Genomic DNA, 24,735 nt, shown 5'->3' on the forward strand with positions numbered 1-24,735 from the left:
TTTAGGTTAAAGAAAACTGTAACAAACAAAAACAATAAAAAGGCAGCCTTATTTAAAAAACGTATAACATAAAACACAAAAGAGGGGTGAGCATAGATCATATGTGACATAACATATAAACGAAAGAAGAAAGAGGTGCTAAAAGAATAGCGTTGGGGATGTTGTTACTACCGCTAGTGGATCGAAGATGAATTCTTCCTTTAACGAAGGTGAATGAGTAGGTGAAAAATAAGAGGAATCTGTAGAAGTGATGGTAGTTGAAGATTCATTATCAAGGAATGAAAGCAGTTGATCAACATGGAACTCTATAGGTGGAGTAGGATCGAGATAATGCTGTACAAGTTGTTCTAGCTCACAGGCTGGGAGAGATGTTGGGTTAGCCTGTTTTAACAAGTGAATGTGTTTAGAGGAAGAAATGATTGAATTGAAATGAATGAATGAAGTTGCAAATGTAAGTGAAAGAAAAAATAGGTTGAAAGTGTATACAGTCTGATCCGTATCCATCATTTGTTCGGTAATATATAGGATCGTGTTGGCTGCTGTTATACAGATACTATGGCTAAGATGATGTTGATGACGTTGGTAGAGTACCATCTGTACTGTATAATATAATATACGGTATAGTTTTGTCATAGCCGATGAGGTCTTGGTATAATCGAGATATGAAGGAAGGTTGAGTAACCACTCGGTCAGGTTAGTCTCCAATGTCTGTAATGACATGTTGCCCTGATGGATATCCTTGAGGATGATGGATAATTTTATCATCTGATGAAATGCTTGAATAGTGCTATGGTTATCATCTGTTGATGATAATGAGGATGGTGACAGAAAAGGGTCATTGAGTTGGTTGTCTTCCAATTGTGGCCAAGGATATTGCCATTCCTTTAGTATACGTTCACCTAAGGTACAGGAAGTCAACCATTGATCGATCACCCAGGCAACCCAGTAGGCACGTCTTTTAGATTCCAATATAAAGGGAGTGTCATCCTGAATGAATTGTAACCAGTCTATCATATGTGCGAGTTGACGACGAAGTAAATCACATTGTTGTAAATCACCCGTCAAATGGGTATACCAACACATGATAATGAGAGCCTAAGAATAGAAAGAAAAGAATAAATGGAACGGTTCGGAACGTGTCAATGATCTCTATTACTTGTACTGTCGAAAGAGCACAATGTGTTGCTGAATCATGCAGGATGGATTGAGTTCTTTGAAAGAGGAGTGAATGATGATCGGATGAAGCATATAATGCACCTAGTGCGCATGTTGCATATTTCAAAAGTGGCTCTTGATCCTTTTTGTTAAAATGATCTTTAGAAAGTAATGGAAACATGTAATTAAAATGGTCAAAATAAAATTCGGACCAAGTATCGGGAAAGTGATCGTGATGAAAATCGGATAACATGTCATTGCTGCCCTAGAGGTATTCATAAAAGAATGGACCTTATCAGCGTTCTGTGTCAATAGAGAGATGATAACGTACGTTTATTTTCTTGCGTTGGACTTCTTCTGCTATCAAACAGAGTAATGTGTTTACAGGAATATCAAAGCTTTCTATTTTAAAAAAAAAGTTAGCTGTTTAATCTATGAATTAAAAATAACATGTACGAGTGTAATCCAAAGTATTGTATTTTTGTTGTTGAAGTAATAATGACTCGATACGATGTTTACGATTCTCAATGACTTCAATTCGTACTTTGGGTGGACCTCGTTTCTTTGGAGGATCAGTATATTGACATTCAACTCCATTCGATTGACACCTTGAGCAACTTGGTTGAACTCCATCACATTTTACTTTCTTTTTACGACAAACAATACATGCAAGCGTCACCTTGACACGTTTACGTGAAGATATCTTTGCCATTAAAGAAAGAAAATAAAAAAGGGATAAAGAAAGAAGAAGAAGCGAAAGAAAAAAAGAAAAAGAAAATAAATAATAGTAAAATAAGGGGTAAACAAGTAAGGTTGACCTATGAAATAAAAGTGTGGGGAAACTGCATTGATTGGTTACATTATTGTCATTTTTAGTTACATGCACCTTTTTCTTATTGTAAATAATATCAGGGGCGGGATTGTTTTGTTTATTCCCTTTATTCTTTGCATTCCAACATAAACAATTGGAATCAGTCTATATTTCAAACTGTATGTTACTTTTTTTCTTTTTTCCGCCATAAAGGTTATATATATGTAGGGTAATAGGAGAGCAACACTTCCGTTCCATCCCCCTTGAAAAACTCCCCTCTCTCTCTTTGTATAAATAGATTCTATATATTTTATTTATTACGAGCATAATATTCATAGGCAAGTGCGTGATATTCAGGAGGATAAGGTGAAGGAATTTCCGTACGACCTGGTCTTGAAATAGGTGATCTTAGAAAAACGGTCTGACAAGTATTATAATTCACTTCAAGATATTCAGGCACAAATAAAAATGGTTGGGAGAATGGCTTTGGTGTAAAGTCTAACTCTGTTCCTTTTTCTCCTTTTAAAAATTGAATAGCGCTGGGATCAACTGATATGACATCTCCATCTTTTAATTTATGAGAAGGGAAAGCCATCTAGGGATGATATAAGTCATACTATAGAGTCATATTCTATTGAATACTTGCCTTTTTGCCATTCACTTGCACTTTACCATGAACACATAATTGACGAGCAGCATAGATTGAGGGGCAAAAGTTGCTTCGAAAGACAACAAAATCTAAGCGACGTTCCAAGTTGGCATATAAAAGTGAAGCAACAGGTGGGTGATCAGAAGCAAGAACGGTAGGTAGCTTGGGATCAAAGAATTTGTTTTTGAATTGACGTTCTGTTAGTTCATCACCATGGTAAGCACGGGTTTCTCTTTTTGACAGCCATTTTTGTTGAAATAAGGTCTTTACATCCATATAAGCCAACTGTTTAGTGGCAATATTGAACAAGTTGTATTTGTTCCATGACATGCGTGCTAACTTTCTGGTTAATGAATAAATTGGTTTCTTCATGATCAATAAAGCAAAAAAAAGAATGAACTAGGGTAGGTTTGACATTTTTACTTTTTAAAAAATATTCAATCTCCGGTGACAGTCTTTTTCTTTTGTTAAAGAGTGGCTGCTTGATGAATTAGGAGAAAAAGGGGAAAGGATTGAATATAAAAAGAACTTGACTTTCATTTTTTTATTATAATTATCCTTTTTCTCTTTACAATGATAACCACTCATTCTTTAATTAACTATACACGCATAACTACACTTGTACTATCTATCCTCATTGTCATCACTTCACTATTTAAATATAACAATTCAAGTATGCCTGTTTCGACCATGTTAGAGCCTATAAAACAAGGAAGAGATATGGTTCATGATATTATACAAGATAGAAGGCTGATCGCTACCTTGGTTGCTTCTCAAGCATCCATATTTTGTCCTTTATTTTTACTATTAAATCATTCAGTAGCGCTCAATTTATCATCAGCGGTCATCATTGAGCAGTTATTTCAATGTCTTATGCCTATTGGTCTAGTCATCAGTTGGTACTTTTGCATCACATTCGATCAACATATCAAATTGGTAATAGATCTAAAGGACAACTGGCTGGACATTGCTCCAAAATATGTCATCGTGGGTGTACTTGTTATTGAAATTATACTAATCGTCACTGCTTCCTTCAAGTACTTTTATATCATCTATAAGGAAGGCGCTATTCAATTACCATATGAAGAAGAGAAGGAATGCATCCCTGTTTATATCACAGACAAGGTTTAATTTATGCAAATTGATGAATGTGCCTTGACTTTAATTCATTGTAATTATTATATTAAAGCTGCATATTGTTAATAATATGCTAATAATAAATATCAGATTAATATTCTGTAATTAACTTGTTATAAGTTATTTTGTTTCCTTTTACCAGCAATATTTGTTTCATATTGACTTGGTTCCTTTGCTATTGCCATTGTTTCATACAGTAAATTGTTTCTTGGCATACATTGTTTGATTTTATTTTTATCCAAGCATTAAGGGAATAAGACAAGTGCAGATAAAGAAAAAAAGGACGAGTTTTATTTTAGCGTCTTGATCTTTTAGAAGGACGTCTTGAGCTAGATCGGGAACGGGAAGGTGTAGAAGAGCGGGAACGATAACGAGAACGAGAGGGTGGGGAGTGCGAACGATAACGCTGTCGAGGGGGTGTGCGAGAACGAGAGCGGTAAGCGGAACGAGGTGTACGCGAACGTGAAGGTGTACGGGATCGAGAAGGCGTACGAGAGCGAAAGCGATATCGGGTACGAGGAGGAGTACGAGAACGAGAGCGAGAATGAGAACTAGAGTAGCTGTCGCTATCACTTTCACTGTCACTGCTACTATCACTGCTGGAGCCACTATCATCACTATCGCTACCACTGCTACTGCTGTCACTGCTGTCACTGCTATCGCTTCCTGAGCTACTGTCACTGCTGTCTCTTCGCTTCATGATCTGCTTGGGTGCATTTCTCAACCATTCGCGCAAATCTTCAGTCAATGCACCAAGACCAATACTTGTCCAGTAATTGATAGCAAAACGAGTGTTCTTCGGATTATCCTTGGGGAACATGCCAGAAAATGGCTCTTGCATGAAGGGATCAAGCATACGTTCCTTGAGAACTTTAAGCCCAATAAACTCGTTAATTTCTTGAAAGAGAATCTTTACAAAAATACGAGAAGCAGATGTAGTGTCTTCTTCATTTAGTTTAATAATCTGGAATGCTGTCCATGGTAGTGCATCCGTGTTGAATAAGTGTGCAAAGAGTTTAGCAATGTTGCGAAGTCTGTTTGTTTCGTAACGGTGAATTGTATTATACACTTCTTCAAAGCATTGAACAAAGTTGTCTACCCAAATACGGTTGAGCTTACAGAAGCGTTCTGCCATTAAACCATAGTATTTAAGATATGTACGCTCTTGAGAGCAACATTCAATTATCATGTTACAAAGCTCAATCTTGAAAGATAAAGTCAATATAAAATATGATAACATATATATCTTTGACTTACCTCATGTCCTTCTGGCACATGTAGCTTCATCAACTTGTGGCAAGCTTCTTCAAAATTGACACTGGACATTACTGTTAAATATATCTTTCGACGTAATTCAATCAAATCTGCGTTTGTTTTATCTACAATTTCCATTGCCTCTTCGTCTTCTTCTGACTCTTCTTCACTTTCATCACTTCCAGATGTTCCACTTTCATCTTCAGACTCGTCATCACCCAAAATTTCAGCCTTGATCGCACTGTATTTTTCTTCGTTTTCAGTATAATCAGGATCAAATTTGAATATATTCAACATATCTTCAGGGTCAAGATCTTCATCATCTAAACTGATATTATGGGTAATCTGATCCTCTTCTTCCACTAAATCAAGCTCTTTAATGATTGGTGGGTTGTCTTTGTATTTATCCTTTCGAACTTGGAATAACACTTCAATCATGTATTGAATACGTTTATCTATTTCGCCTTCGTGTAAAACAGCTCTGAATCTTTCATAAATGGCATTGTTGGCCTTGGGAGACACGTTGGCTAAATGTGCACCCACTTCTCTCATAAAGCCGACTGCAATCTCTACTGAATCATCTGTAGGTCGTTCGAGCAAAAGTGCCAGGATCTGAAGTGCCAAGATTTCATGAGCAACCAACTGATTTGTCAAATGAGCAATAAAAGTGGTTGTTGCCAAACAAGAAGTCTATACAAAAAAGAGATTAGCAGATGCGTGCAACAATTAAATTTAATATGTTACCTTGTCATTACGTCTGAATGCTCTTCTAAATTGAACAACTAAGCGAGACAAGAGCAATGCTCCTACAGCTGGTAATTTCGTATTTACAACTGCTGTTACTGCAGCATAGACAGGTGTGAATGGTAAACTTGCTGTTTGTGCTTTCATTATACTTCTGCAGTACAATCCTCGTCCACGAACAAGGTTTTCAGCAAAGAGTTCTGGTATAATCATCTTTATGTTGGATGTATTCACTTTATTGATCAGGCCATTGATCGACTTCTTCAAAGCTTCCCAGGTAATGCGTTGATAAGCTTCACTGCTAGTATCTTTTATTGATTGTTGCATTTGACGCATGCGATGAGGAGGAATGTAGGCACCTCCTGCACGTGTCGTAAATCTAAGGGAATCTACTTCATCTGTTTTGTTTGTGTGCACTATTGTCTCTACTTCACTAGACATTGCTGTTGTAGATCCAAAAAAGAAAAAGGTTCAAAGTGTGTCTGCGGCAATGCATTTATTGAAACTAGCCAATAAGGTTAAATCCAAGTATTATCCAATCATTTTTTATATAAAGTATATTATACTAAAGATCCAGGTACCATGATATCACTCATGAAGGGGTTAATATGATAAGTCTTTATTAAATCAATCAGTATTAATATCATTGAATGTTTTCCAAGGATCGCCAAGCGGTTCAGAGCTCGTAGCTGTCGTAGACGTACTTGTCACTCTACTTGCGGTGGAAGTAGTAGTAGTAGTAGTAGGAAAAGGTCCGTCCCGTTCGTCATAATACTGCCACAGACCACAATCTTCACAGTCCTGTTCTTCAACACATTCTGGCATGGGAAATTCATCAGGCTTCAGTAGAATCGCTTCAATCATGTCCTTTATTCTATGGGATCGGATGTCCACTCGCCATCCATTGTCTTTAACCGTATCCCATACACATACCTACTTAATGTTTAACATTGGAAAGAGTGAAATAAAAATGTCATTTACCTTTGATGTATGACATCTTGATTCCATAGCATATCCTCCATACCAACAACTACTTGATGGTCCCTTTTTGAAAACAATGGTTAATTATATACAAATCTACTCAAAAGGAAACTTACAGTGCAGACGCCCACAAAGATAGGATCAGCCGTATGACCAAAATGCCATATAGGTAATTTCACTCCTCGTCCTTGGGGTAAATGTAGCCTGCTAGACGCCAATCGATCTCCTGGCGCTTCAAACGTGACTGTGGGCACTCCATAGGTTTGACCAACCAGACTAGATAATGCTCCACCAAGCGAATGTCCAGTAATCCAGATGGTACTGTTCGGGTATGTATTAGCAACCTCGGAATAAAGAGCCTATTTAGAACAAGGGGATAAGAAAGAGCATTATTATACATACTGGTTGACCTTACGAGTGCATTATCATAATAAAGCTCTGAATCGGATATCTTCTTTTGAAGGCAGCTGTTTTCGCAAACATACTCGTTATTCTTGTAGCAATCACAAACAGGCGTCCAGGCTCTGCTTATTCTCGCGCAACAACATGAAAACAAGGCGTTATCCTGCAACCAAAAGAAGTGATTAAAAAGAGTATACTCAATTTATAAATGCTTATTTTACATTCAATTTATCCCTCTCTCCTGTAGGTCCTCCTGTCCATAGACCGGCACTTGTGCCTTTGATACTAATGACGATTAAGGAATTGTCTTCATTTCCAAAAATATGTCCCCGAATGCCATCTGATTCCCAGCCAAACGAGTTATTCTATATATTTTCAGTTTATCTTGTATCATAAGGGAAAACTGGATATACTTACTACTCGCCAGGTTGGGCCTAGGTCATACCAGTCTGTCTCGTTCAGGTTGATATCCAGATAGGCATTATTAGTCATTTGTGCTAGTGCCAAGACAGTTGGTCTGTGTGTTACGTCAGGTACACTATCGATTGAAGACTCTAGATATATTGGACGAAAGCGGTTACGCCACCTGTGGTTGGATGCTGAGAATTCTACGATATCTGCAACTGCTGGTTTGTCTACTACTTGAAGTGTGGATCGAAGTGGGTATTCATAGTCTTGAGTACTCATAATGTTCACATGGGATTTAATGTCATATCGTCTAAATAGTTTGGGTATGGGCCCATTAGCAGAGGCATGGTGATAAATATGTTTGAGCTTTAAGGTATGGTCTTTTGCTGTTCTTGTCGTAGGTGTAAAAATATGTTGGTAACTGAAGCAAGTGGTAAATGTGAATAGGGTGAAGCAGCAGAATAAAAACAACATGATGCTATGAATTGAGCAATGAATGCATAGTCAACTAGAGAGAAAAACTCGTAGTATGAACTTTTGATAAGAAAAATGCGCGACCCCGCTTGTCACGTGAATAAACCTATGAACAAATGATGTTTATGCTGTACGACAATCACTGTCCAATAGAGTTGATCATCAGGAACGAATGTACACAACGTCTATTTTATTTAACTGTATAAAAGCCACAGTTGAGCACAGTAACTACTCTCATTATATATAGTCAAAATGTATAAAGGTTTAAGGAAATAGAGTTTATTTCAAGATATAAAAGACATTGTAACTTAAGCAGCAGGAGAGCCAGCCTTTGCATAAGCAGCAGTGATCAAAGAGGCATGGGACCAAGTCAAATCTCTGGCACCAGTGGACATACCAGTAGAGCGATCATACTCCTCAGACAAAGAGCCATTGTTATAGGCATGGAACTTGACAGTGGACAAGAAGCGATCAGCACCCAAGGCAATGTTTTGAGCAAGGTTGTTAAAGTCAGAAGTGCCAGCAGTGTAAGTCTTTCCAGAAGTAGCAGAGGAGTCGAATTTCTTAAAGAAGGGCAAGCTGATGTTGCTCACAGTAACCTTACCATTGCTGATCCATTCCTTGATGGCACGGTAGTAGAGCTCAGCGTAGGCATTGACAGCTAAGAACCATGGGTTACCTTGAGAGTTACCATTACCGTTGTATGTGTCTTCAGGATATCTTCCAATAGAGTTACCGAGGTATGAGGGAAGGTTAGAGTTGATGGGATACAATGAAGCAAAGGCATTTTCAAGAGCGACAGCAGTAGCAAGGATCTAGATAAAATCACGTTTACAATCTATGAAATATTGAGCGACTTTTTGCAAATACCTTTTCAGAACCAGGAGTGAAAAAACCATCTGGAAGACTACCAATGTTTGCAGCCAGCAGAGTAGAAACATCCAAACCCTTCTTGCTGACACCAGCAGTAACGCTTTGACTGACTTGAACATAGTTGTTGGAGTCACTCCAGAAACTGGATATCTTAGATTCCATTGTGGAAGCAGTGTTCTTGTAGGTAGAAGCACGAGAAGAGTCACCATTACGAGCAGCAAAATCAGCACCAAGAATCAAACCCTTGCGCATAACCATCAAAGTGTAGAAATGAACACCATTAACCTCTTCCCACAAGTCATAACATCCATTTGACCATACGCTAACAACATAATCCAAATCCTTAAAGATAGCTGGCTTTAAGGTACCGGTAACATAGGAAGCGTCCTTTGTTTGAGTAAGGTAGCTGTCAGCAATCAGCATAAAAGTAACAGCACGCTCAGCAGGTCCATCGTTTTGGGGCCTTCCCCATGGACCAGTGTAGCTAGAGCCATCAGCGTTGAATTTGGGTTCACCAAGGCAGTTACAGACAGTAGAAACGGATTGGGACTTGACAGAGAATGTGACGTAGTCCTTGAGGTATTTCAAAAGGGTGGTGTTACCAGCGAAGGTGGTGTTGTATTCATATGCGATCACATTGGCTGTCAATGCAGAATCACGGGTCCAAGAATAGTAGTAGTCTGGTCCAGCGGTAGATAAAGAAGCGGCAATAAATCCTGTGGCACTTCCGGGAGGATTGATGTTACGAAGCATGGCAAAACGGCTAATTTCTTCTTGGTTCTTAATCCAAGATGAGATAGTAGAGTTACCAGTGGGGAAAGAGACGGAGGCAGTGCTTGTTGGGCCAGTGCTAGTGGTAGTAGTGCTGGTGGATGTAGTAGTAGTAGCAGTAGCAGTAGTAGAGGTAGCGCTTGTTGCTTGGACTATTTGATAGGTCAGTAAAGAAATGCTATTGCTTAAGCATATGCTTACCTTGATAATTCTTCGTACCGTTGTTGTCATAGTAGGTAGAGCCACTTACTTCATACTATCAAAGGTCGCGTTAGTATACACAATAAATAGAGAGAAAAAAAAAGAATTACCTTGACGTAGAATTGCTTGATACCACTCAACTTGGCAGAGAATGTCCAGTATTCGTAATTTGAACCAGAGATAGCTTCAGAGTAAGCAGCAGAAATCTTGTTATTGTTGTTGTTCCAGTTATCAGAGCCATCAGAATAAATGACAGTGACTACCTTTGAGTAGGCGATGTTTTTAACCTAATTGACGAGATCAGTTTCTCTCTTTTTCTTTAAATGAGATCAATTAGCCTTACAAAGATACGACCAGAGAAGGTAGTGCCATCATATTTGTAAGATTCAACCTGTACAGCAGCACTAGTAGGGACTGCAGCAGAAGAGACCAACAAAGAAAAGTAGGAGAGAATAAAGAAGACACAGGTCTTCATCGACGAGTTCATTAACTTCATTATTCAAATAATTGAACTGTGTTGTAAGTCTTTGAATTGAAAAAGTCAGGGTATATTTATATGTCTTGAAAGGTAAGACAATGACAGTATAATGGATTGATTGTTATACAAGATAAATAAACTGGGGAACATATTCAGCCGTATTCCAGATCATTCAGCTTGCTACACAATTCATGTAAAGCAACAGGGAAATAGCATGTAAAAAGAGGAAACAATGCTATTTCCATGGAAACATAATCAAATATGGAAATAATGAATTGTCAAAGGAAACTGAATAAATGAAGAGTAACCGGGAAAGAGAAGGATCAATGTGTGCAATGTTGAACAAAGGAACAGGGTAAATGCTGAATGAATTTGTGTCTACATTTTCATCTCGTTGCTGTGAGCAATGCAGGGTCCTAAGTCACATCAATTCAAACTACGAACTGTGTACCCTTTTCTTTTTTTTCGAAACCTTTCTCCTCATTAGCAGAATGACAATGTCGATTGCTGATATTTTTGAAGAATATGTAGAAAGTTAGTTAAAATATATTATAAAGTTGGCCCTCTTGTAATAAACTCTCTAGTCTCTCTTTAGGCTTACAGAATTTACCTCTTGAAATTGACCAAAACATGCATGAACTAAGGCGAATGGATGAGGAATTTCAACGTATGACCTCTATTTTTCCCAAGGGAGGTGTGACATCAATTCAATATTAATAATAACTTTAATAGGATTCAGAGAAACTTACACAAAACACAAAAAGATGTACACTAAATTATGTAAAGCAGCCAATTGGATGCCCAGTAATAACTTGGCTGCATCAAAGAGCCAATTAGATAAAGAATATAGCTTGGCTATACAAAAACAAGATCAAAAGATAGATTTGACTAAAAAGATGTATGACCTCGTTTCAAGGCATATTGAACGTATTGACTCACAAATGGCCAAGAGTGACACGGGTAAGGATTGGATGGGAGTAGGACGAAGGACTGATGACAACGATGGTTGGAAATTGGGTGGTACTCGTAAACGGATGTTGCCTCATTCACATAGAAAAAGGTTATTATTGGTCCTTAAAACTACTTCTTTGATCTAACCATTTTCATCATTTAGAGGATTTGATGAGCAGCACGGCCTCTTCTCAGAATTGGAAATTGATCCAAATGAACCCAAGTATTGCTACTGTAATCAAGTATCCTTTGGTGACATGGTTGCTTGCGATGGTGAAAATGTAGGGATAAATGTTTAGGCTGTATAAAGTATTAAAGTTAATATTCATTAGTGTGAAAAAGAGTGGTTCCATTATGCCTGTGTGGGTCTAGATGAACCACCTGTAGGCAAATGGTACTGTAATGACTGTGCAGCAGCAGAAGGTTATCGAAAAAAATTGAAGAGATACTCTGAAGATATCTATTAACCCAATACCCTTTTATATACGAGAAGTTTTTTTTTATTGTAAATATACACTTTTTTCAGAATCATTGCTTAAATACTTTGATCTTTTGTCATATTTCCTTTCTCTACTTAATTCAATCTTGGACAGTAGACGATATCAGATATTAGTAGTCGTCGCAATTCGATATGTACTTGGGGCGTACTCTCATTTTATTAGTTTCTTGGCGTAATATCAGTAACTGTGAGCTATCCAATCTTTTCTACTCTAATCAAGATATAAAAATATCACAAACCGCTGATCCGGGTAGTAATGAAGTAACGGTAGCACTTGATCTTTTCTGCTCTTACCGCGGATGCTTAGTCGAAATCAGTTTTACCATGGTACAACTGTTCTGGTGCATGTAGCATTGAGCATATCACCAACTATCGCTATGATCAGGAGAGGGCAAAACCAGAAAGGGCCGAAGGACGGAGAAGACGCACGAATGTCAGGGTCGTTCGAGGTTGATGACACCATATTCCAAATGAATCATGGGAGAGGATACGCCACTGATGCTCTCTAGTGTCGCAAATGTAGGACAGTAGGCAGTCAAACAGTACATCTCCTGATAAAAATGCAAAGAACAAAAGAGAGATTGTAGTCATAGTATACTAATATGGTGCAGCTTGAATATATGAATCATTACTTTAATGACTTCGTGCGCAGTAGATCCTTTTAATACAAGTTCTTGAACATTTTCAGTAAGAAGAACTCGCCTACAATTCCTTAATATAATCTTAAACAATGATACTTTTCTCGCAAATTCTAGTCAACAACTTCTTTAGATCCAATCCTTTGGTTGCCAATGGCAAGAACAAGGAAGAAACCTATGCGTGTTGGCCAAACCACTCCTTGTCCTCAACACTCCCTCACGCCTTTTTTCTTTTTTCCTTCGTTTTCATTTTTTTCATTGGTTTCTTTTTCTTTTTCTTTTTTTTACAAAAGAGCTTTTAAGCAAAAAGAATACTTTTGGGGTCAAAGTAAGCTGATTTCAAGTCAGGATGTGTCGAAATCCTGCGGATTACCTGTAAGTAGCAAGAGACGCACTTTTACTTTTTGCTTCTTTTCGTTACTTTCTTTCTGTCATCAAAGTACAGTGGTAAATGCAAGAAGAATGTCTTTTTCCAATTGAATGGTGTACTGATAGTTGGAAACACAACAAAGGAAAAGGAGAAAACCAAATGAATAAAAAAGAAATGAAAAGAGAACTCCTGTGGAGACCCTTCAAAACGATGTTATTCCACAGCTTTTCATTCAAGACAAGTGCCCCTATCAGAACAAGGCAATAGCCATTAAAGAATACAAGAGGCAGTTGATCTTGCAGTCAATTCTGAAAAAACCTCCTTCTCTCGATGGTCAAAAATGATCATTAATGTAAACTTTAGTGTAAGTTTTTTCTTCCTAAATGACGTATTTTTTGACGATAAAAACGTTTGCATAAAAGCACTTTAGCAATTTTGTGAAGTATGTGTCTAATGTTCTTATTTAGGTGCTACAAAGCAGCAACGTCAATGACGAGCCTTTGGCTCAACTTTAGTTTGCTAGCAAAGCAGAGCTTGGTTCTCGGTAGAGAAATGTGGCCGCCCATCATGCCAGTTGGATCCAGCGTACAACATCCTCTTCCAGGCAAAAGAAAAAATAGCAAACAAGCAGCAAGTTCTGTCGTAGCAGCAGAAATTGACACGTTCGAAGAAAGTGATAGCGTGCAAATTGAGGGGCTGGAGGAGTCCATCGCGACTTGGGTTGGCAGAAAAGGAAGAGCCACTGCTGTGGTTGACAGAAAGACAAGATACTTCAACACTCTAAGAATGAATGGCATACTGGACCTGTTTGACGCTTTTGAAAGCTTTCAGCTATCAAACTTTTCCGTTGAAACACAAGAGAAAATCAGACAACTACAATTTATTGCTTCCATAATGATTTTTTATTTTTAAACGTACAAGAGCCTTTTTTATTTTTATTCTTCTATGAATCTAGTTTTTATTACCATTATCGTCCTTTTTCTTATCATCTTCATCATTGCAAATCTTGTCTTTAATTTTACCAAACGCGTTCTTAAAGAATCCACCGTCATTCTTTTTATTATCATCATTGTCATCTTGAGGTGACATCTTGGGTGATGGTGGTGGTGTGTCTGGTGAAGGATTAGAGTTTCGAATGGGGTTATCCTTTGGTCTGTATTCTTCATCTACTAAGCTAGCATATTCTTCAATAATCTCCTTTTGTCTTCCCCGCAGACTTCTCGGGAGTTCAACTTTTAATGTTACAATCTGATCACCACGCGTGGTTCCACGGAATCTTTGTATACCGCGGCCTCTCAAGGCTATATTATCTCCGGGCTGGGAGCCAGATGGGATTTTTAATTCTACATCTCCGTCTATGGTGGGAATACGGACACGACCACCAAGCATTGCCTTGTAGAAAGGAATCTTTGCGTCCACAAATACATCAGAGTCTTGTCTGCGGAATATCTTGGATGGTTGGATCTACATCACATACATCACATATTTTCATGAGCATCAATTCTGTTATTTTGTTTTTGGTTGGACTTACATTGAGTGTCACAAACAGATCACCGCTAGGTCCTTTTCCTTTCAATGGAGCATCACCTTCGCCAGAAACTCTAATTCGCGAGTTTTGATCGACACCAGGTGGAATTGTCACTTGGACTGTCTTACGTTCTCTAACCTTACCCATACTGTTACATGCAGGGCATCCACAGCCTGGAGGAATAGAGGAGCCTTCGCCACCACAGGCTTGACAAGTTGTCTGCATACCAAATCCGCCACCCATCATGATTGTCTGAACACCAACACCGTGACAGACCTTACATGTCTCCTTGCTCTTGCCAGGTCTGACACCACTTCCCCGACAGGACTGACAGTCTGTCACTCGATTCACTTGGACATACTTTGTTGCACCCTTGACGGCTTCCATAAATGAGAGCGTCAAAGGAATTTGAATATCATCGCCGGCTGAGGGCCTACCAAACGGATCGCCTCCAGCAGCAGCACCACCAAAGCCTCCACCAAAGAACTGACTAAAGATGTCATTAGGATCGAATCCACCGGGGAATCCGCTTCCATGAAATCCAGCGCCTGGGCCTCCTCCCATACCTCCTCCATCAAATCCATGTCCAAACTGATCGTATTGTTTACGTTTTTCGTCATCAGATAATATCTCATATGCTTCTTGGATTTGGACAAACTTTTCTCGAGCGTCTTTGTCCTTGTTGGTATCTGGGTGATATTTTTTGGCAAGCTATGATTGATGTTACCATCCTTGTTTTCTTTCTACAACATGACAACTTACTGCATAGTATGCTTTTTTGATCTCACTGGCTGTTGCATTCTTCTTTACGCCCAATACTTCATAAGGATCGCGTTTTGCAGAGGAAGGTGCTGATTAAACGTGTCAGCGGTCTTTTTGCATAATTATATAAATCTCATAATTTTTTACCTGTTGCATGAAAGCATCGCTAACGAGAGTTTGAACTGTTTTAGTCTCAAGTAGCATTCATATAAACATCAACTTACTTTTTGGTACATGGCAGGAAACGCACCACCTATGGCATAGTGTGATTCTAAACAATGTTAGCAAAAAAAAAAAGCTGTCAAATATATGACTCACGGTTTCGAACTGTGCTTATAAATTGCTTTGTTAAGGGTCGATTCACAAACTCATGTCTTCTTTTCAGAGTTGCTGTCAAAAATATCGAAGCTCTTCTCCAACTCACTCGAGAAGCCATTGCGTAGTAATTAAAGAAAGTGAGAGAAAAAAAGAAAAAGTGTCGGAGAGAAAAAAGTGAATACCAGGGGCTTCAGAAAACAATAGAAGCAAAGATTTTTATTAAAAGTTGTTTCTGGAAAGATGATCTCTTTCATGACTCTCATTATCATCTTCATCTTCCTCATCTAGTTCGGTTAGTGGTTGAAGCACGTCGAATTCATATCCATCTGGTCTTGGTTGTTGTCTGTCGATGGGATCAGGTAGATGCCAGCTGTCACGTTTGTAAAAGTAAATACCAACAGCTACACCAAAGATACCCATGGATCCAAAGACAGCATATACAACAGTTAGGTATTCACCAGGGCTTTCTATCTGATCAGAAGACAGTTGATCTTCTTCATCAGGATTAGGGGTATGGGTGGAACTATCTAAATGGGTTGTCGTCTTAATGTCGGGTTTAATGCGGGTGGGTCTGGAGGGTGTATCATCTACATCTGTAGGCGTAGAAGCAGGAGTTGTAGTTGTAACAGTGATTTCATGCTCTTGATCTTGGTGGAAACCAGTGGTTGAGTGTATAGGCGTTCCTTTGAACTCAGGATCCTGCTCGCCATATAGGGTCAAGGTCCAATTGAGCAAAGATCCTCTGGATTCTGGGTTGTCCACATCATAGACATAAAGTGTCCAATCGCCTACTGGATTTTCATCCCTAGATTGATCAATTAAGCTGACTGTAGTTTTGTATATATATATATATATATATATATATTACCAATGCTTAACAGACATGAACTTCCAGTTGACGATACCATCTGTGCTTTTATCCAAGTTTCTTCTTGTAGCCAATTCAGATCTCACTTGATGAGGACTTTCCAAATTAATGACCAAGTTTCCACGTCTTTGATGCTCAATGTTGACAGTCGCAGTGACATGTTCCAACCTAAGCAGACCAGCTGCTTGTACCATTTCCTTTGTCACATGCACAATGCTCTTGAGAGCCTTTCTGGTCTTTAAACCTGTTGAGTCAGGAATCGATCGTTTTTTGAAGGGACTAGGCAGTTCGAGCCAAGTCTGCGGTCCAACCGGCTTGAATTTCTTGGCTGCTTCGATTAATGCATAAGCATCCAATTTACCATAACCAAACTTGTGATTATAAAGTCTTCCTGATGGTAGCTGCTTCCAATCACTGTCATCTGTTGTCACTGGCACGGCTGTTTGCACACAAAGATGCTGCAAGTCACGCCAGGTCAGATCAGGTCGTACAGAGAGTACAAGGGCAAATATACCTGCCGCGTTCGGTGCAGCTGCAGACGTTCCACCGTGTCGATCAGAGCAGTCGTTGCGGCCAACATTTGTCGTTTGCTACAAGCGCTTAATGTTAGCTTATATGTATTACATACAAAATAATACGTTACAATATATTCTCCACCACCACTAGAGTATGTCACCACAAGTTGAGCAGAACAGGCTTCGGAATAAGGAGGATGCGCATTCGTATGGTCAATGGCACCGACAGTGATAGTATAGATACTGTTGGTATATCCATCAAAATTACAGTTATCACCCGATGTGCCACCGTTTCCAGTAGCAAACACATAGATCGACCCTTTTCCACCTCTTCCCTCTCGAATTCCCTTTTCAAATGCATCAGCCAAGATTCCCTTGGGCGCTTCCATCGTCTCGCCATTGTCAGGTGGTCCCCATGAGCATGAAAAGATGTCGTTCTTCTGGTATTTATAATTGAGGGCCAATGCTTCATCTGCATCTGTAAGATCACCGGAAAGAATGCGGACACCTATATCCAAGGTGAATACAAATAAAAAAAGAAATGATAAACGAGTTACCTGCTATTTTGGCATCATAAGCAATGCCAACACCACAGGCATTATTTCTGACAGCGGCAATTTGTCCGGCACATCTAGTACCATGTGTATCATCCCAGAGCTTTGGTGTAGGCAAAGGCTCATGGTCATTGAAATCATATGATCCTTCAGCATACTGTTATAGCTTGTGTAAATAGTTTTAATCATTCATATGTGTCAAGACTTACAAAATTATCTGCCAAATCTGTGCTATTGTAGTCTAAGCCGTCATCCAATATGACAACGGTAACACCTTTACCAGTGATACCTTGTTTCCACACGCCGGTAATGTTGATATCATTACCGGGATCCCTTTGGTTAATCTATCAAGGTCGATTAATTTCGATGGCAACCCTCACTTGTTTTTTGTCACTTACCAGATGCCACTGTTTGCCAAATAGTGGATCTTTTATGCCTAGTGACACTTGAGCATCTACCACTCGTTCTTCAGGTGTGAGTACAGGCAGTGGTCCACGTTTGATTCGTCTCTTGGGTATCTGTTTATCAATAGATTGCACTTTAGTCCATGCCTGTTCTTGTCGTTTGCTTAAAGAAAGTGATTCGTAATGTTGTTTGTATTGGTGAAACTTGGTCACTATTCCATCTTGTCCATCTCGTTTCTGAATGGCTTCTCTTGGTGCACTCACCATATAATATGTGTCTAGTTCTCCTACTTGTCCCTCAAAACGAACATCTAACTGTTGTGCAATCTGTTCAGCTGCTTCTGATTCACCTTGCGGAACATGTAGTGTGTAATATTCTCGATTAGGCTCACGCTTCCCAATGTATTTCGCTTGCACCAGAGTAAAAGATGCAAACAAGGTGATTAGTTTTATTAGACCTTGATTAACCATTGCATCAACAGAAAAAAAGAAAAAAGAAAAAAGAGGGCTGTAAAACTAGGACAGGTACGTTCTTGGCTATTTTGTGGTTCGACGCATAAAAACTCAGAAAGTCTATTTATAATAACGCAAGAGAGAGAAAAAAAAAAGGGGGGATGCAAGTTTACACAACATTGATAAACAAAAAAGATCCTTAATACAAGTTGATAGAATCAAGCTTCTCTTCTTGATTCAAAAAGAGTCATGATAGAACAATGGGAGAAATGATTAAAATAGATCAAAATAAAATAGAATAGATACTATAGATACTCTCTCTCTCTGTTATTGTCTTTCTATTATAGTAAAAGACTGCCATTTGTATTTTCCAATTATTCAAGAAGCAAGCCAGATGTTTGTGTGGTAAAGGCATGTTAATACCCCGACTGCCTAATTTGTACAGATCAATAAATTGGCTTGGCCATTACAGTATATGGCCCGTCAGACTCAGTTAGACTTGAGGTATTTTTTCGCTGTGATTAAAATTTAGCAGTGATTTTTTTTTTTTTTTTTTTTTTTTTTTTTTCAAAAGTTGAGTCTCCTGCCGAAGTTTAGAATTACCTTCAAAAATATCTAATATTTTACCCTCTTAGTATAGTGCGGCTGGTAAATTTGTCTGTTTTGAAAAAATAAATACCAATTTCAGAAAACAGGTCTCTTAGGGAACATCACACTTTGAACTCTTCGAAATTTGAATAAAAGTGATTATTACTATATTTGGTAATAACATTTCTTATAGAAACCTTTATACACTTTTCCAGAAGTAAATTCGCTTGTGATCGAAAATAAATGCATCCAATGGTGAGAACAAAATTCATGCTGTACGAAATGTAAACTTGTCGTCGCCAAGAATATTTTCGTAGTATCAGCCTTGACATCCGTGGATATACTGTATTTCCAAATTGAGATGTCGTATTGAAACCATTGTAATGTTATCAGAGTAATAACAAATATAAAAAGAATATGGCTCACTATCCCATTTGACAATAATATTAACAGGTGAACTGACCTGGAGTTGAAATTAGCTTAATGTTAGAAATAGCCCTCTTTAATCTCTTTGTAAAAGTTTAAATTCTTTTTTCGGTTTTTCCATGTAGTCATGTCTGGCAATGCATATGCTTGAATGGTCACGAAGCATATTAATCTTATTTGATATGATTTCTTTGTGTCAAGTACTCGATCCTGAAACTTGTTTGGAAAAGGGTCCTTTTTTTGCTTCTTTACAGCGGCTATCAAATGTCCCTCTGAGTGTTCAAAGATTCACCAACCAAAACTAGCCTGTCCTCATGGTCCATGCTCTGACTCGCTTGTCCCGCCTTCTTTGCTCTCTGGCGTGTATCTGGAACGTTCTCCAATAGTCTCTTTTGATGCCCTGGGTTCTCTCAGTCCTCCGTTCCTTTTTTTGTTTTGGTTAAACAATCCTGGGTAGTTATCGCTACCCTCCCCAGAATGCACCTTGGTGGCAAGTAAAACTAATATCAGGATATATTCTCTGATACTAACATACTTTCTCTCTCTTTTTCTACATATACTTATTATTTCTCTCTCGCCTTGACATGATGTCGTTTTATTCAAACATATTTTTGTCGTCTTTTTACGTAAATAATTTATAAAATTAACGTCAATAATTAATAAAAATACAGTAATTAGGAAAGTTAAATAGACGCTACAGAACCTAAGTGATCGATTAAAGACTTACAGCGACAGCAGAACAGTATGAAAAAATTTCACGAATGAATTGTTTGACTTAAATACAAGCGAGGCCGCTTCGACCAGCACGTCATTTGAGAAGAACTCATCCGAAAGAGCCTACCAAACACTTGGGGTGTTAATGGATATGACTATCTTACAATGTTAGTTGATATTCCTACTCACAGTAGTATCAAATATGTTATTGCAGAATTCATTATCGTCAACGAATGAGCAAGGTATCTCTTCAAGTGTGAGTCCCGTTCTTTTGATTAAATTTCTGGGGTAATATACTTGTGTTGTCTTGGAACCAAGCTTGTTTCCGAGTTGAACAATGTTTAAATGTTCCAAGTTATAATAAAATGATATATTCAACATAGATGTCGAACTAAATCAATTTCATGCATACATATACTTATCGATATCATCATCTCTCTACATAGTGTCAAGGGCTTTCTTCGATATATCCCAGACGTTCAACTCGATATTTCTTCTACTACCATTTCTTCTTCACTCTCCTATCAGCGGTAAAAAAATTAGATACGGATTCTTTTCTTTCAAAGCCATTGTATACTTACTGTATCTTTTCACGAATCATAAAGTGACGAACCGCAATGTTCTGGCGATAGAGATAGACCAGAATGTGTTGTCGGTGATATTTCCGATTGTGCCTCTGTTAATGATGTTTGTGGATCTTCAGCAATTCTTCTTTTCTTGCTATTTTGTTCAACTGTTACTGCGCCATGTGCTTCCATTACGGTAGTAGTTCTGTAGTTGACATTATGGAAGTTGTTGACGGTAATTTTTGATCGGTCTTCAGTGGGCTATTTTGAACAACGTTAGTGTCTTACATAATACAAAGAAAAGATAACTAGCATTACTTTATCATTGATCTCCTCTGATAAATTTTCGACATATCTTTTCTCGTCGTGGTCTTGTATACATTACTTTATGTTGTTGAGACATAATTTATACTGACTAATTACTTTATCAATTTTTAAGGCAGACATTTAGTGCACTAAAAAAATAGACCAATACCACGGGTGCTACCTCTACTCACTACTTATGATGCCGCCCAACAAAGCTTTTCAATGTGTAGCGTCAAGTTAAACATGAATTTATGAAGCTACCATCTTGAATCGTCTCTTTTCAGGAAGAAAAAAGAGATAAAAAAGAAATGTTGTTATTGATGTATTTTAATTTTATATTGTTAGTTTGATCAACAAAGATGTAAAATCATTCACGTGTGTAATTATGATAAGTTCGTATTTTATATTAGAGAAAGTGAATTGGACATCTTTAGGTTAGGCAGAGGCTTTGGTAGTGTGAAGTTATAAAGTGGCAACATAGGTAAAGCCCCAAGGAAGTGTCCGTAGCATTAGTCTATTTTTGAATGTACCAAGTGTTTGCCATTTTTAAGGACATGCGATTTTTAAGTTGATAACGTTGCATAATGTCTTTTAAATTCCAGTTAGACAAGTTGTTTTGTCTAAAGAACTTGAGCTCTTTTTTGTTTGGCAAAATAACTTTACTATTCAGGTCGAGCATTTTGTTAAAGAGAAAAAAGTTACTTTAGAAATGATGCGTTTTTAGTTTTTATAAGGAGTCTAAGTTCGGGTTATTGCTTTTGGATTTTCTAATTTTATAAGGTTTTCCTCCACATCACTTTTACTTCAAACTATTTTTTTTTCTTCACACAATGACTAAAGCCCGTGAAATTAGCATCAAGCGATTGCAGGGTCCTCAGGGAGCAGAATAAGTAAAGAAAATGAAATTGAGTGGCATATTCTATTTAAAGCAGCTTGGATTCAGTCAGTATGACATTTCGACAAATAATGAAAGCTCAAAGATGGCCATTACTAAGCTGGCGGAAAAGCACGAAAAGATGTCAGGCAGCTATAGTCGCCGATGGCGACGCAGCGAGATGTTAAATTGTTATTTTTTTTAAAAGTAAATATGTACAACTTACTATCTTAAAGTTATTAGGTCTTCAATCCATATCAATCATAAGTTATCAATAGTGGAAGACAGGTGCTTATTATGCGTACACCGCCTGTCCTCTGCTGAGTACTACAACATGAGTGGGGCTGTAAAATGTCAGAAAGTATAACAAGGTCGTAAAAAAAAATTAGGTATTGAAAGAATTGAAACAGAAATACCTTCGCCGAAAACTGCATTCATTCAACAATACACGTTATATCCAACTTATATACTGCAACACATGGACATCTTATTCAACTTTTACAATTTTGAGACTGCAAAGCTAAAATGGCTAAATTATATTGGGCCCCAAAAGATCATTCAAGAAAGTGTAAATATATTATTGTATGGTGGTAAGAAATATAACAAACCACAAAGAAAAAATACGAAGAGAAACAGAAAAAAAAAGGAGGAAAAGTTCGAAAGTCTGCGGTTGCCCAAGAGGAACACACACTTCCTATCCTGCAATCCGAAGGGTATATACCCTTCTTCTTTTTCCTTTTAGTATAATCTAAGCATTATTCGTATCTTACAGGAGGTAGAACAAAAACCGTTTTGAAGGAGGCAACTGCAAAAAAAAAAAAAAAATACTTTTAGTTATCTTTGGTGACGGTCTGAGAAATAAAAACCATGTTAAGTTTAAAGGTCTTCAACATGGTGCCTCCAGTAAAATTTATAAACAATTAAAGCTGCAGAGAGGTACTTGGAGAGTTGTTGCTTCTCAATATCAATGATTACAAAAACTCCAAGGTTAGTATAACAATGATCATAAATTATACATTCTAAATAATATCTTTATAAATCTACAACTCTTGCTTAAATCAAGACCTACAGAATCTCAAGTATGGAGGAGGTGATGATGTCAAAAAGATCCATCAAGTATTGAAGTACAGCACTTGCAATGTTTTTTGGAATCGCGATGTAATGACCTTCAGGAACGTACTTCTCATTGCTTGTTCTATCTGGAATGGTCAAGGTCGATCTAATGTCTTCAAAAGACGACTCGCCACCTTCAGTGCGGTTGCCTCGTCCCATTCCGGTGGGACGCTAGCTTAAAGGTTTTGCAGGTAAAAAGAGCAATTATTATTTTTAAAATTGTCTGAAAACTAATGTTCTTTTGTATCTGTAATTGTTACAAAGTGTTACTTTTAATGGAAATCATTATGAGATATGCTTAATAGCATAAATGACTGTAGAGGTTGCTTTTGGGCAAGAAGAGAGGACATCCATAACTAAAGTACTACATTATTCTTTTTGGGAGGAGGATAAAATAATACTCTCAAATAAAAATGAGATGGCTTATTAATATGTTACCAGTTTTTTTTTTATTGATATACAAGAGTCATACTGATGTTCTACAAGTGATTATTATTTACAGGGAAAATCAAACAGGATTAAATAAACAGTCAGTTTCTATGACAAGAAGAGTACTTTGGAGGGGACGGTTCTTCTCCGTATGCAGGTAATTGCTCTTCACCTATATCAGGTACATACAAGAACCGAGGCCTTGTTGCCGATGTAGATGATTCTGATGCGATTGTGGTATAGGATACAACATTTGAAGGTACTTGAACTCCATGTGGAAGTGTGCCTATTTGAAGTATAGTTGAAAACAGTGTACGCTTTTGATACAGAAAGCCATGTCTGATCTTTGCTGTGATTACCAGCTTGTAGATAATGCGAGTGTGTTTTGAATGTTCAACAAGTGATGTAGTCATGCCCAAGACACTAAAGTTCCTTTGAACCGCGGAAGAATTGAATTTGTTGTGTTCGGTAGGCATTGGCACCTGAATGAGATAGAGAAGCTGTCCATCTCTTGTTTGCTGAAGATAGAAAGATGATTGATCAGTGTGACTCATCACCATGGTATCCGTCTGTTGATAGGAACCATAAGAGACATGTATTTCTCTTTTGATAGTGGCTTCGATATGGTTTATGGGCGTATGTTGAGAAAATGAGAGATGAACGTCCATCGTACTCTTGTGGGTATAATCGTTGATATTGTAGTTGCATCCCTTTGGTAGGATCATGGTGACTGTTTGATTATTAAATACTGTTTCTTCTCTATGTGGTCGAGGTGATTTTAAAGGTGAAGTTAGTACCAATGGCTGGTATCGAATAAAGACGGGTACTGTCTGAAAGGGCCTGATACCCGGTCGCTCCAGGGAAGCTAAAAATTCAAACTCACACGAGGCCAAATGATGCCTGAAACTAGGAGGATAATTGATTAACGGCAATTCACACAGGAACTGGAAACGATGCTTTCCTGGTTCCAACATTGGCCATTGATAGTCAGAGATAGAAGGTGTCCCCCACAAGGTAGTTCTGATAGAAAATAAACGTTCACGCACTTTCTTGTTATTGTCTTTGTAAATGTGTTCTAATTTGGAAATTGAGTTACTTTATTTTCTCTCGACATGTATCTTTTTTTACCTGTTGCTCTGAATAGTAATTTGAGATATTGTGCTGCCAGTGGTGAGTCCAAATTGAGCTGAACATAACCTGAAACAGTTGAGCCTGGTTGACATGTTTTCTTATGAGGGTCACCATCGATACTAGTGATATTCACTGAAAAATGAACAGGTGGTTTTCTATATTTTCGATTATTGCTATCAACATAAATGTAGCCTTGATCATTTTGAGAATGTCTGCTAGATAAAAGAGGTGCGTCTCTAATATCTTGCCATGAAATCGTCCTTTCTAATGGATAATCTCCATTATCTACCATTGCTGACATATTACATACACAAAAAAGAAGAAAAAGTCTAAAAAAGAGAAATAGATACGCTTAAATAAATACTCGCGTGGATATCTTCCCCGCATGTA

General features: G+C 37.9%; 14 protein-coding genes across 14 annotated transcripts; 3 read left to right on the forward strand and 11 right to left on the reverse strand.

Annotated features, from left to right (window-relative positions):
- Positions 1 to 41: 41 nt before the first annotated feature.
- On the reverse strand, positions 42 to 1,811 carry RHIMIDRAFT_267705 (uncharacterized protein). The gene is made up of 2 exons (XM_023612017.1): positions 1,157 to 1,811; positions 42 to 1,095 (listed from the first exon to the last, which is right to left on the reverse strand). The coding sequence occupies exons 1-2, from the start codon at positions 1,406 to 1,408 to the stop codon at positions 139 to 141; spliced, it is 1,209 nt and encodes a 402-aa protein (XP_023462492.1). The 5' UTR covers positions 1,409 to 1,811; the 3' UTR covers positions 42 to 138.
- Positions 1,655 to 1,852, reverse strand: RHIMIDRAFT_180177 (uncharacterized protein; the record flags this gene model as incomplete). The annotated part of the gene is made up of 1 exon (XM_023605777.1): positions 1,655 to 1,852. A coding segment is annotated over one exon (198 nt), but the record flags the coding sequence as incomplete, so codon positions are not given.
- Positions 1,853 to 2,168: 316 nt separating this feature from the next.
- RHIMIDRAFT_315874 (alpha-L RNA-binding motif-containing protein) lies at positions 2,169 to 3,015 on the reverse strand. The gene is made up of 2 exons (XM_023615028.1): positions 2,613 to 3,015; positions 2,169 to 2,561 (listed from the first exon to the last, which is right to left on the reverse strand). Exons 1-2 carry the CDS (start codon positions 2,985 to 2,987, stop codon positions 2,277 to 2,279), a joined length of 660 nt encoding a protein of 219 aa, XP_023462494.1. The 5' UTR covers positions 2,988 to 3,015; the 3' UTR covers positions 2,169 to 2,276.
- A 275-nt stretch (positions 3,016 to 3,290) lies between these two features.
- On the forward strand, positions 3,291 to 3,746 carry RHIMIDRAFT_241296 (uncharacterized protein; the record flags this gene model as incomplete). The annotated part of the gene is made up of 1 exon (XM_023609553.1): positions 3,291 to 3,746. One exon carries the CDS (start codon positions 3,291 to 3,293, stop codon positions 3,744 to 3,746), a length of 456 nt encoding a protein of 151 aa, XP_023462495.1.
- Positions 3,747 to 4,047: 301 nt separating this feature from the next.
- RHIMIDRAFT_207588 (MIF4G-domain-containing protein) lies at positions 4,048 to 6,191 on the reverse strand (the record flags this gene model as incomplete). Its single annotated transcript, XM_023606994.1, has 3 exons — positions 4,048 to 4,956; positions 5,010 to 5,696; positions 5,751 to 6,191. 3 exons carry the CDS (start codon positions 6,189 to 6,191, stop codon positions 4,048 to 4,050), a joined length of 2,037 nt encoding a protein of 678 aa, XP_023462496.1.
- Positions 6,192 to 6,377: 186 nt separating this feature from the next.
- RHIMIDRAFT_207605 (alpha/beta-hydrolase) lies at positions 6,378 to 7,820 on the reverse strand (the record flags this gene model as incomplete). The annotated part of the gene is made up of 6 exons (XM_023606996.1): positions 6,378 to 6,683; positions 6,732 to 6,794; positions 6,848 to 7,090; positions 7,147 to 7,296; positions 7,355 to 7,498; positions 7,551 to 7,820. The coding sequence occupies 6 exons, from the start codon at positions 7,818 to 7,820 to the stop codon at positions 6,378 to 6,380; spliced, it is 1,176 nt and encodes a 391-aa protein (XP_023462497.1).
- A 382-nt stretch (positions 7,821 to 8,202) lies between these two features.
- RHIMIDRAFT_230588 (glucoamylase A precursor) lies at positions 8,203 to 10,370 on the reverse strand. The gene is made up of 5 exons (XM_023607671.1): positions 10,204 to 10,370; positions 9,971 to 10,147; positions 9,861 to 9,915; positions 8,886 to 9,811; positions 8,203 to 8,830 (listed from the first exon to the last, which is right to left on the reverse strand). Exons 1-5 carry the CDS (start codon positions 10,354 to 10,356, stop codon positions 8,324 to 8,326), a joined length of 1,818 nt encoding a protein of 605 aa, XP_023462498.1. The 5' UTR covers positions 10,357 to 10,370; the 3' UTR covers positions 8,203 to 8,323.
- A 465-nt stretch (positions 10,371 to 10,835) lies between these two features.
- RHIMIDRAFT_241300 (uncharacterized protein) lies at positions 10,836 to 11,756 on the forward strand (the record flags this gene model as incomplete). The annotated part of the gene is made up of 5 exons (XM_023609554.1): positions 10,836 to 10,872; positions 10,934 to 11,005; positions 11,071 to 11,398; positions 11,453 to 11,570; positions 11,622 to 11,756. The coding sequence occupies 5 exons, from the start codon at positions 10,836 to 10,838 to the stop codon at positions 11,754 to 11,756; spliced, it is 690 nt and encodes a 229-aa protein (XP_023462499.1).
- A 1,529-nt stretch (positions 11,757 to 13,285) lies between these two features.
- On the forward strand, positions 13,286 to 13,708 carry RHIMIDRAFT_294886 (uncharacterized protein; the record flags this gene model as incomplete). The annotated part of the gene is made up of 1 exon (XM_023614132.1): positions 13,286 to 13,708. The coding sequence occupies one exon, from the start codon at positions 13,286 to 13,288 to the stop codon at positions 13,706 to 13,708; it is 423 nt and encodes a 140-aa protein (XP_023462500.1).
- Positions 13,527 to 15,427, reverse strand: RHIMIDRAFT_267720 (uncharacterized protein). Its single transcript, XM_023612018.1, has 5 exons — positions 15,311 to 15,427; positions 15,234 to 15,252; positions 15,087 to 15,175; positions 14,328 to 15,035; positions 13,527 to 14,260 (listed from the first exon to the last, which is right to left on the reverse strand). Exons 1-5 carry the CDS (start codon positions 15,320 to 15,322, stop codon positions 13,748 to 13,750), a joined length of 1,341 nt encoding a protein of 446 aa, XP_023462501.1. The 5' UTR covers positions 15,323 to 15,427; the 3' UTR covers positions 13,527 to 13,747.
- Positions 15,428 to 16,052: 625 nt separating this feature from the next.
- RHIMIDRAFT_70194 (uncharacterized protein) lies at positions 16,053 to 18,460 on the reverse strand. Its single transcript, XM_023615580.1, has 6 exons — positions 17,740 to 18,460; positions 17,551 to 17,685; positions 17,345 to 17,498; positions 16,916 to 17,295; positions 16,310 to 16,862; positions 16,053 to 16,209 (listed from the first exon to the last, which is right to left on the reverse strand). The coding sequence occupies exons 1-6, from the start codon at positions 18,214 to 18,216 to the stop codon at positions 16,193 to 16,195; spliced, it is 1,716 nt and encodes a 571-aa protein (XP_023462502.1). The 5' UTR covers positions 18,217 to 18,460; the 3' UTR covers positions 16,053 to 16,192.
- Positions 18,461 to 19,864: 1,404 nt separating this feature from the next.
- RHIMIDRAFT_267725 (uncharacterized protein) lies at positions 19,865 to 20,447 on the reverse strand. Its single transcript, XM_023612019.1, has 2 exons — positions 20,116 to 20,447; positions 19,865 to 20,049 (listed from the first exon to the last, which is right to left on the reverse strand). Exons 1-2 carry the CDS (start codon positions 20,305 to 20,307, stop codon positions 19,936 to 19,938), a joined length of 306 nt encoding a protein of 101 aa, XP_023462503.1. The 5' UTR covers positions 20,308 to 20,447; the 3' UTR covers positions 19,865 to 19,935.
- A 661-nt stretch (positions 20,448 to 21,108) lies between these two features.
- Positions 21,109 to 21,480, reverse strand: RHIMIDRAFT_267727 (uncharacterized protein; the record flags this gene model as incomplete). The annotated part of the gene is made up of 1 exon (XM_023612020.1): positions 21,109 to 21,480. The coding sequence occupies one exon, from the start codon at positions 21,475 to 21,477 to the stop codon at positions 21,313 to 21,315; it is 165 nt and encodes a 54-aa protein (XP_023462504.1). The 3' UTR covers positions 21,109 to 21,312.
- A 1,707-nt stretch (positions 21,481 to 23,187) lies between these two features.
- Positions 23,188 to 24,651, reverse strand: RHIMIDRAFT_294889 (uncharacterized protein). Its single transcript, XM_023614133.1, has 2 exons — positions 24,343 to 24,651; positions 23,188 to 24,289 (listed from the first exon to the last, which is right to left on the reverse strand). The coding sequence occupies exons 1-2, from the start codon at positions 24,644 to 24,646 to the stop codon at positions 23,316 to 23,318; spliced, it is 1,278 nt and encodes a 425-aa protein (XP_023462505.1). The 5' UTR covers positions 24,647 to 24,651; the 3' UTR covers positions 23,188 to 23,315.
- Positions 24,652 to 24,735: the final 84 nt, after the last annotated feature.

Source organism: Rhizopus microsporus, assembly GCF_002708625.1.
Source record: "Rhizopus microsporus ATCC 52813 unplaced genomic scaffold scaffold_21, whole genome shotgun sequence".
Lineage (NCBI taxonomy): Eukaryota > Fungi > Mucoromycota > Mucoromycetes > Mucorales > Rhizopodaceae > Rhizopus > Rhizopus microsporus.